We start from the raw sequence: 20315 nt of genomic DNA on the forward strand, positions 1-20315 counted from the left end.
AACATGTCATAACAATGCCAGTAGAGTGGAAAGAAAAGGAGTGCTTGTGGCACCTTAGAGACTAACCAATTTATCTGAGCATAAGCTTTCGTGAGCTACAGCTCACTTCATCGGATGCATGCAGTATTTTCAATATTTAGAAAAATATTGCTTTGAAATAAGCCCAGGAGTAAGAAATATGAAAAATTAAGAAGTGCTAAACTGATCTTTGGAACAATAAGCCTAGAAATTCTTGAAAATAATAAAAATTTTCAAAAAAAATGACAGGAATATTAAAAGTCTAATGGTTTATCATAAATTCAATATATATAAGCTAATGCGGGGGGGGATCTACAAAGACTATGTTCCTGGGACAAAAGTTCTATTATTGCAACAAAACAGCAAGCTAAACCATAGTCACATTTAGTCAAAATTCACATTTTTTTTAATATATATATAGAGAGAGCAGAAGCTGCAAGGGTACAGTAAACTCAGAATGGAAGCAAAATGTCCCTGGAACAAATATAGATCTTTTTAATGACCGTCTTTATTTAAAAAATGAGGGAAGGTGGGAACATGAAGGAAATTCCACAAGCAGTAATTTACTGCAGTAGGATTTATGAAAGGAGGAAAACCTATAGCTTATATAAATTATATATTTATATATATTCATACACATTGGTGACAAGTTAATTGCACAGTTACTGTGAAATAATGCAAGCTATTTTATGGTAATAATGCAGTAAATCTATTGGAAACAATGGAACTGTAATTATATGGTAAATTGTGTTAACGATACCACTTTAGTATCCTGATGACTGTGCATTTAACTTGTGTCAGCATTGTATGTAACACAAGATGATACACTGCATTTCCTTTCATATTACAATATTAAAGCAACTTAATTACCTAGCTCTAAGAATATACATAGTCAAATCTTCCCAATTTGTAAATTAAATATAAGCAGAGTAAATATGTTGGGTGAAATCCTGGCCCTTTGAAGTCAATGGGAGTTTTGTCATTGACTTCAGTGGGAGTGGAATTTCATCTGTCATCTCTGCATATTTGCGGCAACATACCTCCGGTCAGGTTGGTGTTGTATGTGTCCTATTTCCTCTTGACAATCCTGTAACATGGGCTGTAGTTCTTCTTGGGGTGAGGGTGTTAGAGTGGCAGTAGACTGGTGGCTGTAGGAGACAGCTGCGGGAGAGGAAGCTGCTCCTCGGACTGGAGGAGTAGGACCTCGCTCATCATCATCTTCTTCCTCTAGCTCATCTTGCTGTAGATACATCCTTGCAGGTGGCACTGGACATGGAATTTCTTGGTCATAACTAAGAAATAGTTTTTTAAAAAAAATGAGGACTGTAGCTTAAATTAAATTGTTTGATGCAATAAAAATAAAGGGCTGGGGAAAGATCCTGATCCCACTGAAGTCAAAAGGGCTTTGCCATTGACTTCAATGTGGCCAGGATTTCATTTCCCAGTTGTCCCATGAGATCTGTAGGTGTCTAAATTAGCTGCTAGGTGACTAAAATGGGTACGAGGGCAAATCAAAGACTAGAAAAATAATATTTGGTGAATATATTATTCAGTGAATATTATTGTGTGTCAAATAATTTATTTGACGAAGAGTAATAAGTTATAGAGCTGGTTGGATGCTACTAAACATAATTAAATTGATAAATTATTTAACAAATGACTGCAATATTTGTTAAATAAAATATCAGATGAAAAATATTCCACCAGATGTATCAAACGCAAATTTAATAAACATGAAGATCTGGTCCACAGCATCTACTATTCGTTATTCTAGCTCAAATGGTCAGAGATTTTCAAACTATAAAAAACTGTGGAACTGCTTGCTTGCTGGATCTTATAATTACAGGCGAAGTGTCAAGAACGAGGCAAGGTCATTTCAAGAAAATAACAATTTAACCGCCGGAATATTTGTATTTTATTTTCATTCTTTTAAGAATATTGAGTATGTTTACTTAAATTCAAGGGATAAAATCCTCGCCCTATTATCGCAATGGCAAAACTCCCATTGACTTTATAAGGAGCCAGGATTTCCTCCCAGATCTCTAGCTGTCTACAAATATAGAACTGGTCTAATCTAATTGAAGATTACTGTGCTGAAGAATTTATTCAACAGGTTGTGTATTATACTGCTAAATATGGCCCCTCATTGAGTACAATGCAAGCCACTTCATTCCCCCATGGAAAAAAATAAAAAACATGCTAAAATCCAAACAACACAGAGCATCAGTTTCAGAACTGGAACAACAGTTGGTAAAGATGCACTGACAGAGGCACAATCCTCTCAAAAGCCTTTTTTGTATTTTAATAATACTGTATGTAGTTCATGAACATCCAAAGTGGATTGAAGGAAAACTTCATTAGTACATTGCCAGAGCACAAATTAAATTAAATCAATTTGAGCTATCTTGTCAGCAAAATGATAAAAGGATGATTTGTTTGGTTTTCTTACCTTTCATCCACAGAAAGACTGTAATCTTCACTATTGCTGTGGGGAGGAGGGTGTGCGGGGGGAGGTGGAAGTAGATCTGCCCAGTTCATGCCAGCCTGTTTGGGTACCTTAGGGGTGCGGGCACCCTTCTTGTGTCCTTGACTCCCTAAGAATGAATAAATAATATATTTTTAAAAATGCTTTTAATTATCTCTTTTCACCTAATTACATCTCCCCTGGGTGTGTTGGGGGGGGGGGGGAGGATCAGGATTCATTCCAGCTCCTATTGAAGTCAATGTGGATTTTACCATTGACCTGACTGGGAGCAAGTTCTGGTCCTTCCTCTCTGCATACATAACCTCATAATTACAGTTGCATTATAAAACCAATTATTCCACATTTTGCTGCAGTTAATTTTAACCAGAAACTTTAATACAGCAAGGACAAAACACACAGTATTCATAACTTAATAAATAGCTAAAATGCAAAAAAGCCATAAATGAATTTTACAAGCAATATCATTAAGAATGATCCTCCAACAGCTATTAATTACATTATAGATTATGATCTAAACCAAATGAGCTGTAGACATATTTTCCAAAGTGCCTTTCTGTTATTTAATTGCTGGAACCTAAAATACAATAAGATACAGATATGATCTATTAAAGTTCCACTGTTGCATTAAGTCACTGAATATATTCAATTTGTATATGTCCACTGAAATGTTTTAGGCACAATGAAATTACTAATTTTAGTATGAATGGCAGGTGGAGTTGAAAATAATTGCTGGGAGAACTAAAATAACTAAAAAAAAACAAAAAAAACCCTGATGAAGTATGGTGTGAATGTTTTCAGACACTGTTAATGAGAAATTATGGCTTATAGTAGAATGATGTAGCTTTAACAATCCAGCTTTACTCATCAATTATTCAGGTGCTGAATTTTGACTAGAATACTATCTGTAATCAAAACTAACTCTACATTTTCTGTGTGTTAATTTGTATACTGTGTCATTTTTATTTACTCTGAAAACAATTAGTAGTTTCATTTTTTTTAAATAATAGAAATTTTAAAATGATTCTTCTTCATATTAACTTCCTTAGGAGAAGCAGAGTTTTTCTTTTAATATCTAGCATAGTTTACCCTGTTCACATAATGAAGGATGTTGAAGTTATTGTGTAATTGTGCCACTGTCTCGTACATTGTGTTCCTATAGACAATATTTCAGCTCGTTATTGCTCCACATTGACTGCTACGTACCAGTATATTTTAGCTGTTCACTATTGTTTTACTGGTACATCAGTACCATATTGTGTCAAGCAAGACCCTAATTGTCCCAAGGAGACCATAATCTGCATTTTGTTCTTTATCCTCCAATGTATATATACTAGATTCAGCATAATTAATGTATTGCTCTGGTCACCTTGTTTCATTCCTGCTGGAGTCCTTGGTGTAGGGCTATAATTTGTCATTGTTATGAATAAACATATTAAGTGTCAGCACGGTAAATAATATGCCCCCCCACTCTTAATTCACATGGGTTCATATCCCCTGAGAGGTATTGCTTTGCGTTTCAAGTCTGAATACTGTAGAACTGAGATTCAGGAGATCCTGCTGCTCTAGAATTGGGCAAGCTGCCCATGCCCAGAAGGTTCTTTCAGGGAATCCTGGAGGTTTTAAGAGGCTTCCTATTATTTGGGGTATATCATTATACCCCAAATAAACAGTTGAGAATACCAGGCAGACCTACCTGAAGACAGAAAATACAAGGCCTCATTTACACTAAAACACATTTACATTGCCAGAGTAGTGTTAGGTTAGGATAGTTAGATTAAGATCAAACACAGGTTAGGAAAAAGGCAATTGGGCCATCCTAGGCGAAAGCAAAAGTTAAGGAAGAACAAGGTTTCTTTGCAAGGAAATCTTTTGCAAAGGGCTCTTGGATACTCTGCATATGAAAGGCACTGTGAGAAACAAAATTCTTTAATTCTCTACTGTCTACATCTGAGTTATCAGTAAGATTAGTTCTGATAAATATTCACTGAGTCAGTGTAAATAAAAACAGAGGAATTTTTTCAGTTCTTTCAACAAAATTGTATGGTATCAGAGTTAAAAAATTACAGATGCAAAATTTACTGAAACTAGTTTTGTTAGGTATAAAACAAATGTTCCGGTGTTTTCAGTAAGTACACTATACAATAATAAAGTAGGGTTTTTTGGTTGGTGCCTAGGGATGGGAAGGGAGTCTGGTGCCTTTCCAGAAAGGGAAGTATGCGGGTTTATATCCAGCTTTCTTTGAAATTTCTGAGAAAGACTTTTGTATAGAATTGGCTATTGGGAGGCCAAGATGTCAAACAGTGGAGGACCCAAGTTAGGAAATCCAAAGTATACTGCAGTATATGGCTTTCACAATTCTAGATGGCATTAATCAACTAGCTGATGCTTTATTTTAAGTAGTAAAGAGGAGGCAACCATAGATTATGGAAGTTAATTCTGACCCAATAGAGTTGCTGTTGTATTTCCTCCAATGGGAGATCTGGATGTGCAGCAGTTCTGCAAATCAGGCCATTAGTACTGAATATGTATACAGTTTAATCAAATATGGTAATAATAATAGAACCATATTTTATTTTAGCAGACTGTAGCTTGATATGAATATACTCACCAGATGTACTACTGCCCCGATCTGAACTATTGTAGGACCCTCCTGTATTCTGGTCATATGACTGGTTGTATGGAATAGTTGGAGCATTATTGTCATTTACTCTGTAATCTGTAGGTTTAATAATACAGTTAATATTCCCTTCACATAAACTATTTCCTGTATATTCCTGCTTCATAACACACAATAAGACCCACTGAACATGTTATGAGGAAGCATGGGTGGGGGAGAAATCTTTTAACCCTCCCCATATTTGTTTTGCTCCTGTCTTTTCCTTTAATTTCTATTACCCACAGGTCTCCAGAGTTTTAGGGCAACTCAGTAGCTACACCAAGAAAAGGTCCATGGTCATTAAGGATATGTCTGCACTGCAACTGGACATCTGTACCTGGCCTTTGCAAGCTGACTTGGGCTTGTGCTAAGGGACTGTTTAATTGCAGTGTTGATGTTTGTGCTCAAGCTAGTAGGCTCTAGGACCCTGTGAGGCGTGAAGGTGCCAGAGCTCAGGCTGCAGCCCCTTAACCCAAGCCCTGTGAGCCCAAATCAGCTGGCATGGGCCAGCTGCAGTTGTCCAATTGCAGTTAGACATACACTTAGGGTGAAATTCAACCCTAGGCACAGTGCCTATGCCCTACTCAAGTCTCAAAGCATACCGAGCTTTATGCCATATTTCTGCGTGGAAGTGAGTTTAACCCTACAAGGGCCAAATTCCACTGAAGTCAATTTACAGCAGAGAACATGGTCCAATGTCTCTATAGTATCCAGGAAGACTGCCAGATAGTGCTGAAACAGTATTTACTATTAACAGCTACAATAACTGGCCTATCCAATTCTAAAGGTTTGGATGAACATTTAATTACAGGGATTTTATTTTTAAATGCTAGATTTGGCAATCACAGCTACAAACATTTCTCAGGGATAAAATGTTCATCAGACAATATAATGTTTTCTTGCTTAAGAAGTGTGTATAATTTACAGAAGACTAGCAAGGAGATGAGTTGCTCTTCATAGACCAAATAAAATAAAGACATAAACAGAACCATTGGACATAAAGTACTGACAATGAAGCACAGCATGGAACTCATCGAAATGGTTATTTCTCATTATAAAAGCTATAGGTAAAATTGTCAGCGAGATGATTTTGACTTAGGAAATAAGAAATCCAAGATCAGACTATTGACTCATAAAAACCCCCACACAGAGTAGCTAAGAATCCAGTCCCCATCTGCTGCAGACATGCTTTTGATAATGTAAGCATGGGGAGAAAAATAGGAGCAAAATCATAAATCCCACACCAGAATGTATTCTGTAGTCTAGCTGCATTCCACACTTCATGATGAAGCCCTGCATTCCATGTCTGTTTACACAGAGGATAAACAATAAATCAACACTGAAATATGTATATATGACTGTCAGCGGACAATGCTTTAATGGGGTCTTTTCATAGCACAATATGCTAGAAAATGTGAAGCTGTAATATATACCATCTGAAAGAGACAATGTCTTCTTGGTAGTAAAATCCAAACATTTTAATTCTGAAACTGAAATGTAATACATGAGGTCACCACAGAAAAGTGAGTGCATACGCATAATTACAAAAAGATAAAACCCCTCACACGACAGCTTGGAGCCAGAAAAAAACTGAATTTTCCCTTTGACTTGGTTATGTCAAAAGGCGGTATCACATTTTATACGGCCCTCTCAACTACTCTGTGCGTAAGTAGGTCAGGTAGGAAACAGATGAAATCAACCTTCTGTAATGAAACGTGTCTTTTTGCTAGACATCTTTTCAATATCACTATGTGATCATACAAGTTACAACGATCTGTTCAAAAAGTTCACAGTTAGAATGGATCCAGTTCCTAGGGGCACTGCTTTGCAAATCAGGTTATTAAAGCAGGTCGCACGGTAGCCTGAAGATTAGCAAGAAATCACATACCTATTTCTTCCAAGTCCCCACACATCACATTGGAGAAACGTGCCCCTAAGGCCACAAAAGTACATTCTGATGTTTCAAGTTTACACTGAAATCGATTTATTTTTAGCTTCTGAACCCACAAACTGCAGTCAGAACAAAGGAAATTTAGTATCCATAATTTTTTTCCATAGCATTCCCTCTGAACATGTGAGTTGGAGGCTTGCTAGGTATAAAGCTAAAATTAATTGGATTGGTCCATTTCTGTCCCCAGTGTACAACACAATATAATTTTACACAGCTTGATGTGCAAAAATTCCATTTGTTTACATGAAGATGTAGATTTAATTAGCCTGCCTCCATCCACAACTGATAAAGAATGTTGATCTATTTAAAATTTAAGGTAGAATATAATGTGACTACCATGCATTGGTCTTATGAATAAAAGATATTTTATTCTCTGTCCTAACCAATTAAGCACCTACTATTAAATTTAAATTAATCACAAAGCCACATGAAAATATATTTTATTTAATTCTCTTTAAAGTTGCAGCTAGTTATTTGTGATAATAAATTCAATCTTTGAAGGTTATTGTAGTGCTAATTAACTCTTTGACACTGGTTACTGGGAATTTCTAAATCTACAAAGGAAAAAGCCTAGAAGCACCACAGAGGTTTACGTTTACTAGTCCTGACAAGCTTTGGACTCCCACCACCAGAAGGCTGACGATCATCTGATGAATAAACAAGAGTAAAAAAGCTAAAAGCTCTTCACCTTTGTTTAATTTGTTTTGCTCCATAATGTTGTACTGTACAGGTGCAACCTCTTGTTTTTGCTGAACAGAGGGTTTCCAGTGTTTCTCATTTGTATCCCCACTGCTGCTGTTAACATTATTGCTGATGCTTGACTGGATGAGCTGAGTGGTTGCATAAGGAGTGGGCTGCCCAGGTTGGTTGACAAATCTTCCATCCTTTAGATTTGGGCTATTGAAGGTTTTCATTTCATTGATTTTGTTGCTCAAGTCCACATCACCATAAACAGTTGACTCAGGCAGCATCAGGTTTGTTTGCTTGCTTTCCAGCTGGTTGTTGTAATTTGCTATACAATCAGCTAACCACAGGGGGAAGGAAAAAGAAAAGGTCATTCTGTTCAGTTACTCGCTATATCTTCATGTGCAATAAGCTTTACAAATATTTTTGTGCACAACTATATGACCTGATTCTGTGAAGCAGAAATGGGGTTGTAATAATATAACTTATAAATAAATAACCTATTGAACTTTATTTACCTTTTAGGTTACTGTACAAAAACATGGGTTCAGAAAATTTTGCTAGTTCTCACCTATTTCTCCATGTTATACAATTCTCCAGATCCAAAGTAAACTCCTCTGTTTGGCTTCTCTATAAATTCAGTTTTACTAAATTTGTCCCTACAATAATGTTTATATCTTTTCTGTTGCTCTTAGGTTGGCAATATAAACATATTAATTTTTGGGCAATATTCTCAAAACAATTTTGGCATCTTAATAATTAAAAACACAATTGAGCATACTTAGGACAATTTGTGTGTTTAAATAAAAACACTTGAGAGTTGGAGCAAAAATACAAAACAACTGTCTCATGTCCGCATTCAACTCACAACATTTTAAACCCTGTCAGACTTCAGAAAAAGAAAAAGAGCTATTTATGGATTCTTCTGAGCATGTTTTTTTTTAAAAAACAATGGCTTTACAGAGATAGAAATAATTAATGAAGAGATACAGTACAGTGTGAAAGGGGTCTCAGAACCTGTTTAGGAAGACTTCAATAGAATACTGGATTCTAGCACAACAACATGTGTGAGCTTCAAAGAAAAAGATAGGAAAGCATTCTTGGAAGGGTTGCAGAACATGCTAATCATAATTACTTTAGGTCTTATTAATCATACATACTATTGCCTCCGGCACTTTATTCAGTATAAATAAAAGTGAATTCACCCTCCTAGTAGTTACCTTGCCAAGAAGTTAGTTCTCAGGGACTGTCTCACAGTTACCAGGCTTGTGCTGACATTCTAACCACAATTCTAGAACACAGCTCTGGTATTAAATGCTGGGTCAGCATACTTGTCCTTCAGGAACCCCATGTGCTTCCCTGTGACTAGCATAGACATTACTTTCATAGCATTTGTTTCCCCTCTATATCCAATCCACCAGAAGGGTGTTGAGTGCTAGTAACAGAGTTAGCAGACCTGTATATATGGGGTTATTAGGAAACCAGCACAGAATGACCATTAATGTGTGTTATCATTTACCAATTTGTATATGTAATGATAATTACATAATTACCAAGAAGATAGTTGCTCTTTTTTAACGAAATATAAATGCTGCATGGTAACCTAGGGACGAATCCCAATGTCCTTAGTCAGGGCAAACTCCAGCCAAAATAGTGAGTAAAAAATTAAGTAAGTATTTTGGGATTTAGCCTCTAGAGTCTATGAAATGAAAATGTAAACTTTTCCAAAACATTTTCTAACATTTACACTTCTTTCAGGAAAACTTTTCTGTGTAAAGGCAGTAAAATACAAAAATAAAATCATTCATTCCCATTGTAATGGTTAAGGGATGTGAGCACTACATGGCATTACATACAACTTATTCACTGCAAACTTCATGTCCTTCAGCTTCAATTTTTTTTAAAAAAATTACCCTTTGATTTATTTTTCTTTCACATGGAGCTGTTATTTATCACTCTACATACTCTTCAACTTCTTGACTTTTGTTACTTATATCTTTTCATTTTTGCCTTTCCCTTTACTTTTTTTCATGATCACTTAGAGCAATACTGCCATTCTTTCCTCCTCTTCATGCAACTTCTGCCTTCTTATGCCTCCTTCGTTACCTTCCCGTATATCCTTTATTACTCATGCCTCCTCCTCTATTTTGATTTTCTTTTAAGGGCATTCTAAAAAATATTTGTAGTTGCTTTCTTCTTCTGCTGGATCTGATTTTTTTGTGAAGGGCAATAATTAATATAGTACATACTACTGTAGGTCCATTCATAAACTATACCTATCAGGATGTCTTCCTAGAAAGTATCTATCTGTACAAATGTCAGCTTCCCTATATAACAGAAAATGTATTTTATCAAATGTGAATTTTATATTCCTCACTACTTTTACAAAGAAGCTGTCCCTATAAAGTAAGGTTCCTATTCAGTACTACACTTATAAGATTATATTAGAAATATACATGGGTAATTAGTTACATTTTTATATATATATAAGAGACATAAGCCTTTGTGCTTCAGGGCATAAGACAACTACAAACTTAAGGGGTTAAGAAGATTCATAGATATTAAGACCAGAAGGGATCATTATGATAATCAGTTCTGACCTCCTGTATAACAAAGGCCATAGAATTTCACCAAATGATTCCTGCATCAAGCCCATAACTTCCAGTTGAGCTAAAGCATATATTTTAGAAAGATTTAGATTTAGAGAGATAACTGTGATTTAACGATAAAGTGATAGAGAATCCATCACATTCCTCAGTCAATTGTTCCAGTGCTTATTACCCTCACTATTAAAAATGTGTGCCTTATTTCTAGTCTTAATTTGTCTAGCTTCATCTTCCAGCCATTGGACCTTGTTATGACTTTGTCTGCTAGATTAAAGAACCCTCTATTATCAGAAATCCCCTTCCTATCTAGCTACTTATAATAACGTAATCCATGTGCACATTATTCCACAAGTCTCTAATTAGAAATCTCATACCTTCCTCTGAAGCATCTGGTACTAGCCCCTGTATATTGGACTAAATGAATGACCATCATCAGTTTATGGCTGTCCTTGCAGTAATTACATTTGACTTAGAGGGAACACCATGTCTCTGCAATGCTTCCACATTGCAGGCAGTCATAACCTGACTGCAAAGTGATGGGGAATGCAAACAGTGAAGGCCAACCAGGGTTACTGGCAGTGCTCCATGCCCAAAGAGGGATGTGCCTACTTGGGTAGGGAAGTGGCCCAAGATTCCCACTTCTGACTCACTGGCAAGCACTAATTGGATCAGAGATTGTCAGTTCCATTTTTTTTTAAAAATGTGTAGCAAGTGCTGCTTTGCAGTGTAGTCCACCCAGCGTGCACCACAGGAGAACAGGAGGCATTATTCACCCATAATGTCTCCCTCTAAAGTGTTCAGCTACTGACATCCTTTTGTTGCCCTCCTTGTGCTGCCCTTGCTCCCAAGAGCCTCAATTTATCCCTGCTTTTATATTTTGCTTTTCAGATTCAACAGAATTAGTTGTTCTCTATAATATAATCTTTACAGACAAACAAACAAACAAAAAATACAACACCCAGTCACCCAAATGAAGGAGTTTGGCCTAGCAGTGAGTGAACAAGAAAAGGTTTGAATGTGCAAAAGTAGACTGGAAATTTCATATGAGCAGACTTTGATATGATAAGGCATTTCTTGTTTCTCATCAGCCAGGAATACGCATGAAAACCTCTCCAGTAACACGTTGGCATTTCTACCTATGGTCCTAGCCAATATTAGGACGTGCAGATCTGCACCAAAAATTAAATGTATTTGGACTTTTCAAAAACAAGAAATGTTGAGTTCAGTCTGAATTTGGGGAGCTAATTCAAGTTGTTTCTTATTTGTTTAGAACAGGGGTTCCCAAACTTGGTTCGCGGCTTGTTCAGGGTAAGCCCCTGGCGGGCCACAAGACACTTTGTTTACCTGAGTGTCCGCAGGTACAGCCACTCGCAGCTCCCAGTGGCCGCGGTTCCCTGTTCCCGGCCAATGGGAGCTGCGGGAAGTGGTGGCCCAGCCCGTGCCGCTTCCCGCATCTCCCATTGGCCAGAACGGTGAACTGTGGCCATTGGGAGCTGCGAGCAGCCGTACCTGCGGACGCTCAGGTAAACAAAGCATCTCACGGCCCTCCAGGGGCTTACCCTGAACAAGCCACAAACCAAATTTGGGAACCCCTGGTTTAGAATGAGTTCATTCATACCTAGTTTAGGTCTTCCATGGACTAAACCAGGTTTGTATCAATTAATAGACCCATTTAGCTTGTGTTTAAGGTGTAGTGATTTTGGGGGCACCATAATGGAGAGGCAACTTGGAGGACAAACATAGGAGTAGCAGCAAGAGGAACTGGGCTAATAAAACCATCTTGAAAATCAGCCAAACCAGGTTTAGCAGCTACACAGAATGAACTGTGCTGGCACGTAACACAAAGTGTAAAATTATATGTGGTATTGTAATCTACTGGTGAAAACAGGTCCTCCTCCATGCCAGTACAAGTTGTTACTGCCGCTAGCTACAGAGTCTTGGCTCTTTAGCTCAAAAAGCTCATGCTTTTATCTCTAGAGGACCCCAGGATCAACCTCTGGGCCAAATACCATAGCTGTCACACCAACACATAGCATTTTATGGCCTATCCTCAGTTGGATGAAACTCTGGACACAGTCTGCTACAACATGCATAATAAGGGACAAAAACTGTAACTCTGTAGAAGTATGAATGAGACTGGTTGTAAGAATTCAGGCTTCTTGTTAACTAGTAAAAGTATCTAACCTGGTCGACTGTACGTTGTGAGGTTGCTATCACTGTTTCCATTGGCTGAGGTGCAGCAGTTGATGGAGCAGTCATTGTGGTTGTTCCCAGTGTTGGGCCATGTATCTGCTAGCCATGGTTGAGGGGCAGGTTCACTGATGTTTAGAAGTCCTGGTCTTTAAAAAACAAAGTATGGTAATTTCATAAATTAAGGAACAGTGTTATTAAACTGATTCCTATGCTCTCCTCAAAAGGCTGTCTAACATTAAAAAGTTTGCACTGTGAGTAGTAAAGGTTTAGGCAATTCATACCTATAATCTCTGTTATAACATATATTTTAATTGGTATATGTCCACTAATCTGGACTTAGTTCTTTGAACATTGCTAATCACTTGTCTTGCCTTACGAAAGAAGAAGAAGAATTGGTATATGGAATGATTCCCAGACATTTCCATAAAGTGCTGATATTCTTTGGTAAATTACAGAAGAGAGAAACCAACACAATGTTTTGATCATCATATGGGTATTAACAAACAGTAGGCCTTGTTGAGAAAGGGTAAGAATGTTTCTGTGGAAAATTTAGAATTTTATTAAGTTTTCTGATTTTTCATCAAAAATCTGAAAACTGAACTGTATGGTTTTTCAATTTCTCCCCAATTTTCAGAGGCAGCATGGAAAAAATGGGGAGGGGAAATGGCAAAACAAAAAGAAGTGGGGATTGTTGAAGGGAAAAAAAGGAAGAGGCAGGAGGGAAAACAACAATGACAAAAACAGGGGTGTTCTGACTGAAAAATTGGAAAATTTCTCAAAAAACACAAGCAGCTCCTATTGAAGTCCACAGAAATTGTGACTGCTCAGCACCTTTGAAAATCAGATCACAAGTCTGCACTGCTGTATGTTGGCTGCATATTGGATGATATATCATGTCATCAGCTAAAAGATTTATATTCCAGTTGCATGGTTTCCAAGTTATTGCAGGTTTTCTAGTGAGCACTAAATAAACTTTGATGAATGTTTTGTTGAATCTCCAACCCACATACTGTTTTTAATTCTGACAACATTGTGCATATTACAAAGCTTCACAAACAGTAGTGACCCTTAAAAACCTGACAATTGCTTCTAATAACTAAATAAGTATTTGAAGTTAGGTAATCTCAGTCATTGCTGTGTTCAAATTACTTCCTACAGTAGGTATACAGAACTAGAGGGGAAGACTTCAGAAACAAAAGGAACATACCTATTTATCACAGGCCTAATGGGCAAATTTTAATGGCTACCACTGTAAACAGCACAAAAGTCAGTCATTGAGTTCAGAAAAAATAGGTATCTATTGTGAAAATATTGGATATAATGCTTTTTTAACTAAAATATATTAATCCTTTAAAACTGGAAATTGAGTTACGTTTATTTCTGAATGTTAGAAGACAGCACCTTTTATACACTGTATAGGATGGGGGAGGATGCTGAGCCTCCCAAAAGCCTTAAAAATATATTTTATGCAGGGAAAGTGGGAGTCTGAGCCTGAAGGTTTGGAATTCAGAGTACAGACGCTCCCTGGGTTATGCAAGACCCGGGTTACGCAAATTCACTTACGGAAAAAGTTCCATAAGCCAGAAATAGGATTTGCGGAAATTTTTGCGTTAACGCACGGGTATACATTTCCGACTTATGCAAAATTCAAGTTATGCAAGGCTTTCTGTAACGGAACAATTGCGTAAGTCGGGGTGGGTGGGTGGGGGACCGTGTCTGTAAAGATTTTATGCCAGAAACTATACAACTTCAAAAATTGATCAAATGTGTTTCCTATGCTCCAAAGTATTGTGCAACATACTATATGCTCAGGTGAGCAAAATAAATGAACATATGGCACAGACAGGATTTCCTGGCTCGATCACTTGTAAAATCTGAACTGATGAGATGAACGTATATCAAAATAAGTATGATGCACCTCTAGCCCTAAAAGGGGGAAGGTTTTATGAGCGAGATTTTAGGTTATGGCATTTAGCTACCAAACTGGGGCAGCACAGAGCCACACTGCTCCAGTGGCAGCGTCAGGGAGATTGTATATGATACAGAAACACAGTTCCTCAGTGCTGCTCCCAGAACGTGTATATGTGCATAATAGTCTCTGATGTGCCAGACCAGATCTGCAGGCCAGTACAGAAGGGAGAAGAGACACTGCCTTGCCTCCTCCCCATGGCTCTTTAGCTACTTTGCTCTATAGAGGCATGCAATAACATTTATTAGCATAGGGAGGGCAAGGACTGCGATTGTGTTGAACAGTCATGCAAGGGAAAAGAGAGGACCCCTCTGCAAGGGCAGCACACAATCTGGCCTATAGTTATTTACAGGCTTGTCAATTCAAAAATATTAGAAAACTGAATGTTAATCTTCATGTCTTCATATGTCTAATCTTTATCTCTATCACATTTTGGTACATTCGTGCATGGTAAGGACTACAGGGCAGTGCCCGGAGCAGAAGGGAGGGGAATGTATTTATCTAGATGTTTGCTGAGATTTAAAGGCTCACTACAATACCTTAACTCTAATGCTGAGAAAAGGTGTGCTGGAGCATGATTTAAAAAACAGGCTGTGTTATTGAAATGACACATGCATGACATGGCCTCCCTGCCATCACTGCTGCTCTGTCCTCTGAAGAAACATAGAAGGAAATTGGGGATATTTTGTGTTCCATTGACATTCATTCGGCAATAAACTAAAACAGGCAAACACATTACAGTTATGTCCTCAGTCTGGAACTGAACTAGGTTCTGAGAGCAAAGAATTATTTATTAATAAGCTACCAATTTCTCTTTATTTCATCAATGTATTTCTCTCTCTCACAAGTGATGATTTAACTGTTTTGCATTCACTGTAAGATTAAATACAATCACCTTGTGTGCTGCTGTCTTCAGCAAGTTTTTCCCCATGAATGTTTTTTTCTTTTGTGGTATCTGTGAACCGGCTATATTTCTTAATCTTCATAAATGCCACAGTTTAATTACTTTAACTCCCTGAATCATCTGCTAAATCAGTAAACCTTGTATTTTGAAGTCAAAGTGCTCCCTCTGCTGTTTGTTTTTGGGTGCATTTTTCTACAGATCAACAAAGCAACTCAACTGAAAAGGTTAAGATTTAATGTTGAAAATGAACCAAAAGCTACATTTCAAAAGCCATATATCTTCTCAGTGAAATCTGTAAAATCAGTGACCTATATGCCTAAAATGTGTCATTATACCATCACTTATAAATGTACTCAATGTATCTAAGTTTATCTATATCCAACTTGTAGTCTGCAAAATAAACCATGTCATTACCTGCCTCCACTGCTTACAGCTTCTCCTCCTCTCTGATAGGTTACTAAAATATGAAGAGATAAAAACAGAAAATAATTTAATAGTCATATTGGACTTTCTAAATAGCACTGTAAAATCTCTTTTTGTTTCCTCCTAACCAAATCTCTAAATTTTGATTGGTTAAGTTTTAATACTGAGTTTCACTCTCTCAACAGTCATTCCTTCATTTGCAAATCCATACGCGATACATTGGTCACCTGACTGGTGTTACTTTAAGCCCCACAAAACCTTTATATGTCAGTTCTACCTAATTATTGTTGTGTCTCAGACATGGAAAAGAATGGTGTAATGCATCAGGCTAAATTCATCCCTGATGTAACTCTACTGACTTCAAACAAGTTACTCTAGGGAAGAATTTATGTCACTTTGTTTATTTCATGAATGAATAGATGATGCTAAAGATGTTAAAGCTTTATTGTACATTATCATCATCTTGCTAACATTAAGCGGGTACCAAGATTTTGAAGCTCAGACATTATTTCCAGTGTAAATGATGGTTCATTATATCACAACCTACTGCAAAATCTCATGTTGTATTTTCACATTAACAGTGTACTAAAGATCTGTGTGATTTTCAGATGTTCATCCTTATAAAAAGCCAAATGGAGTGTGATGTTTTACTGACAGACACCGTATTCTACTTAGGCATCATGCATATTTAAAAAGTCCTTATAAATGTATTATTTTCTAAAATTTTACAATTGGATTTTTTCTAATACTTTTTTAAATCTAAAATTTTAATTTATTCATTGTAATACATAAATCAGTTTGTCTGACTGGTTTGAAATTAGCAGGAAATTTTTGTACTAACACTTCCTAAGAATAAACAGGAATATAGCCAGAATGCATACAGATTCATTTTTTTAAATGTGTGTTGATATGAATGGCATGTATTTTCCAGAAAGCATCATGGTTAAAAGTTAGTTTTTAAGAGGCATAAATCAATAGTTTCAAGAGCTATAAATTTGCCATTTTCAAGTTTGCAGTGGGTTAGGCAAAGGGTTAAAGAGATTAGCTTCACTGCAAATTCTGATGGATTCTATACCTATGCATTTCCTAACTAGGAATGTGTTTAAAAAAGCAGCCAAATTCTGCTCTTTAAAAGAACTCCAAGCTGGGAGTCTGCAAGGGAGAGATAAATGCTTGCAGTGATTACAATAACAGGATTAAAACCTTAGCAGGCAATGCTACAGGTAAATCTTTTACTAAAGGTAATGCTACAGAAAAAGGCCTGTTACCATTTAAATTGAAAAGAACTAACTATTGAGACTCTAATGTATAGAAAAAGGAAAGATTTTTAAAAATCTTTTACATTGTGTATTTCAGATTTCTTCTTCTAAATCCCTTACGTTGTTGAATTTGCAGCTATGACTTGCAATACCCATATTTTCTAATATTTTCTTTTAATGTCTAGATTTCTAACTGCAAAAATGTCTATCAGTTAATCTAAAACACACCATAGAGGTTCAGTAGCATATTGCACTGTGATTGTGCTAGAAATTGTATGTAAGGCTAATTAAATAATAATAATTTGCATGTGTTTCCACTCTGGATGTCCAAGGACTGCGCAAACATTAAGGGCCAGTTCTAGCCTCACGTTGAGTAGTGAGTGAAATCAGTGGGACTAGTTGTGATGTAAGATACTACTCAATGTAACTAAGGGTATGTCTTCACTGGCAGAGTTACAGTGCCGCTCAGAGAGTGCTGAAGGGAAACCGCTGTTGTGTGTTCACATTGTCAGCTGCCTGCGCAATATTCATGCTTGTGGCTCTTGCAGCGGTATTTGAAGAGGTGCACTTTGGGCAGCTATCCCACAGAGCATCTCTTCCTCTTCTGCCGCTAAGATTTGTGGGAAGGTGGAGGGGGTCGCAGGGAATCCTGGGTCTTGTCCCAATGCCCCGTGATGCATTGCTTCACATCCCAGCAACCCCTGTGCTTCCATCTGCATTTGGTGCCATCTTTCAACAGTTTGTGTACTGTGTGCTCTGCCTCTTTGGTCTGCAGGAATGGATCCCGCACTGTTGACCAATATGCTGCTCGCTCTCACTAACACATCACAAGTGGCAGTGGAGCTATTCTTTAAACTACAAAGGCAAGAGCAGTTCAACATTGATCTCGCCACATGTAGTAGCTACAACACGAGATCGCTTGTGGCATTGACGGAGGTGCTGACCACAGTGGAACACAGCTTTTGGGCTTGGGAAACAAGCACTGAGTGGTGGGATCACATCGTCATGCACGTCTGGGATGATGAGCAGTGGCTGCAGAACTTTCGGATGAGAAAAGCCGCATTCGTGAGACTGTGTGATGAGCTCACCCCAGCCCTGCGGCGCAAGGACACGAGATTGAGAGCTGTCCTGCCGTTGGAGAAGAGCATGGCGATTGCACTGTGGAAGCTGGTTACTCCAGACTGCTACTGATCGGTTGCTAACCAGTTCGGAGTGGGAAAGTCGACCGTGGGACTCCTGTTGATGGAAGTGTGCAGGGCCATTTATCACATCCTGCTCCAAAAGACTGTGACTCTGGGCAACGTGCATGACATTGTGGATGGCTCTGCACAAATGGGCTTCCCCAACTTTGGAGGGGAGATAGATGGCACGCATATTCCAATTCTGGCACCAGACCACCTCGCCACTGAGTACATTCACTGGAAGGGATATTTCTCAATGGTTCACCAGGCGCTTGTGGATCATCATGGGTGTTTCATAGACATGAACACAGGCTGGTCCGGAAAGGTGCATGACACACACATCTTTCGGAACACAGGCCTGTTCAGGAAGCTGCAAGCAGTGACTTTCTTCCCAGACCAGAAGATCACCATAGGGGAAGTTGAAATGCCCGTTGTGATCCTGGGAGACCCTGCCTGCACCTTAATGCCGTGGCTTATGAAGCCATTCTCAGGGCACCTTGACAGCAGCAAGGAGCAGTTCAACAACAGGCTGAGCAAGTGCAGAGTGACTGTTGAGTGTGCTTTTGGCCATTTAAAGGCCTGCTGGTGCTGCCTATATGGGAGCAATATTCCTATGCTTATAGCCGCGTGCTGTACGCGCCATAATATTTGTGAAGAAAAGGGTGAAAGCTTCACTCAGGGCTGGATTGCTGAGGCTCAGCACCTGGAGGCTGAATTTGAACAGCCAGAGACCAGGGCTATTAGAGGGGCGCAGTGTGGGGCCATAAGAATCAGGGATGCCTTGAGGCAGCAAATTGAAGCTGAAAGCTACTCATATTTGTTGCTATGCTCAGGAGTACAGTGCTTGCAATGCTAGGAGGTGATTGTGACTGGTGCCGACGATGCAATGTGAAGGTTTAAGAAAATTGCCTGTTGCTTTGCAGGGCTCTGTTTGCTTTCAATTAATGGAATAAAGATTGCTTTCAAACCAAAACAATTATTTTATTTAAAAACAACAACCGGAGAAGAGAGACAAAGAAAAAAACACAAAACAAACAAAAAAACAAAAACGCACTGAGGGGGATGGGAGTAGGGAGGGTTCCAGGAGGAGGAGAGGTCCCGGAATGGTTAAAGATTTGTGTATGTTCAGGTGTCATATCCAATCTTCTCCTTTAGAGTACAGTGCAGTGGGTACTGTACTTCAGCAGGGCTAAACTGCAGAGGGATGGGTGTTGAGTGCAGTGTGTAGTGGGAGTCTGCAGTGCTGGACTGTGGAACGCCACGGGTGCAGACTGGAGCCAGGAGGTTGATAAGAGTGCGTTGGCGGTGTCTGGGGGGCGCATGGGAAAGAGTTCTGCGACAGCTGCTGTAGGGGAGGGTGGGCGTGGAGCTGCTCGGTTTGCAGTGCTAGTAGCGCCTGGAGCTTGCTTATAACGTGTAAAAACCGCTCCATGGCTTTGTTCTGGCACACCACATTCTCCTTTCGGTCCCTCTTCTCACTGTACCGCCACTCCTTCAATTGTTGTTTTTTGGACGCAGAGTGCATCATGACATCACACAGGAAGTCCTCTTTAGTTTTTCACGGCCGCTTTCTAATTCTGCGCCGCTGTTCAGCCGGTCGTAACAAAGAGGGAGGCTGGGCTCCTAAGGTCGTATCTGTGAAGCCAAAATGCAACGTTTTACAGAAGCAGTATTGTTTGCAACACACCGACTATTGATTCAGTGATTTAAAACACAGCCACTATTCACATACCTGTCACTAACTGACTGACCCCAGGCAAGCACACGAGCCACAAAACCCCCAAAATGGTGAGTAACCGCAGGGAAAGGGAAAATCACTTTTCCAGGACCGTACTGTACACTGGGCACATGGCTCTTGGGGAGAACCAGCACTGTAGAGGGGGCCTCATTACTGTCCCCACATTTTCCACAGGCTGTGTTCATTATGGAAGATTATCTTGTTGCTGAGGGTGAGCAGCGAATCAGGGGAGGGTCTTCTCCAAGACT

General features: G+C 38.6%; 1 protein-coding gene across 4 annotated transcripts in view; it reads right to left on the reverse strand.

Moving 5' to 3' along the window:
• Positions 1 to 20315, reverse strand: part of ROBO1 (roundabout guidance receptor 1) — a 440544-nt gene that overhangs the window by 22665 nt on the left and 397564 nt on the right. For 3 of the 4 annotated variants that reach the window (XM_073303979.1, XM_073303988.1, XM_073303970.1), the window contains 6 exons: positions 15881 to 15923; positions 12585 to 12739; positions 7799 to 8134; positions 5112 to 5219; positions 2468 to 2612; positions 1059 to 1310 (listed from right to left, as the gene is read on the reverse strand). In XM_073303979.1, coding sequence (XP_073160080.1) covers positions 1059 to 1310; positions 2468 to 2612; positions 5112 to 5219; positions 7799 to 8134; positions 12585 to 12739; positions 15881 to 15923 — 1039 coding nt within the window. The remainder of the gene's footprint in view (positions 1 to 1058; positions 1311 to 2467; positions 2613 to 5111; positions 5220 to 7798; positions 8135 to 12584; positions 12740 to 15880; positions 15924 to 20315) is intronic. The other variant, XM_073303999.1, reaches the window with a different exon arrangement.

Source organism: Lepidochelys kempii, chromosome 1, assembly GCF_965140265.1.
Source record: "Lepidochelys kempii isolate rLepKem1 chromosome 1, rLepKem1.hap2, whole genome shotgun sequence".
NCBI lineage: Eukaryota > Metazoa > Chordata > Testudines > Cheloniidae > Lepidochelys > Lepidochelys kempii.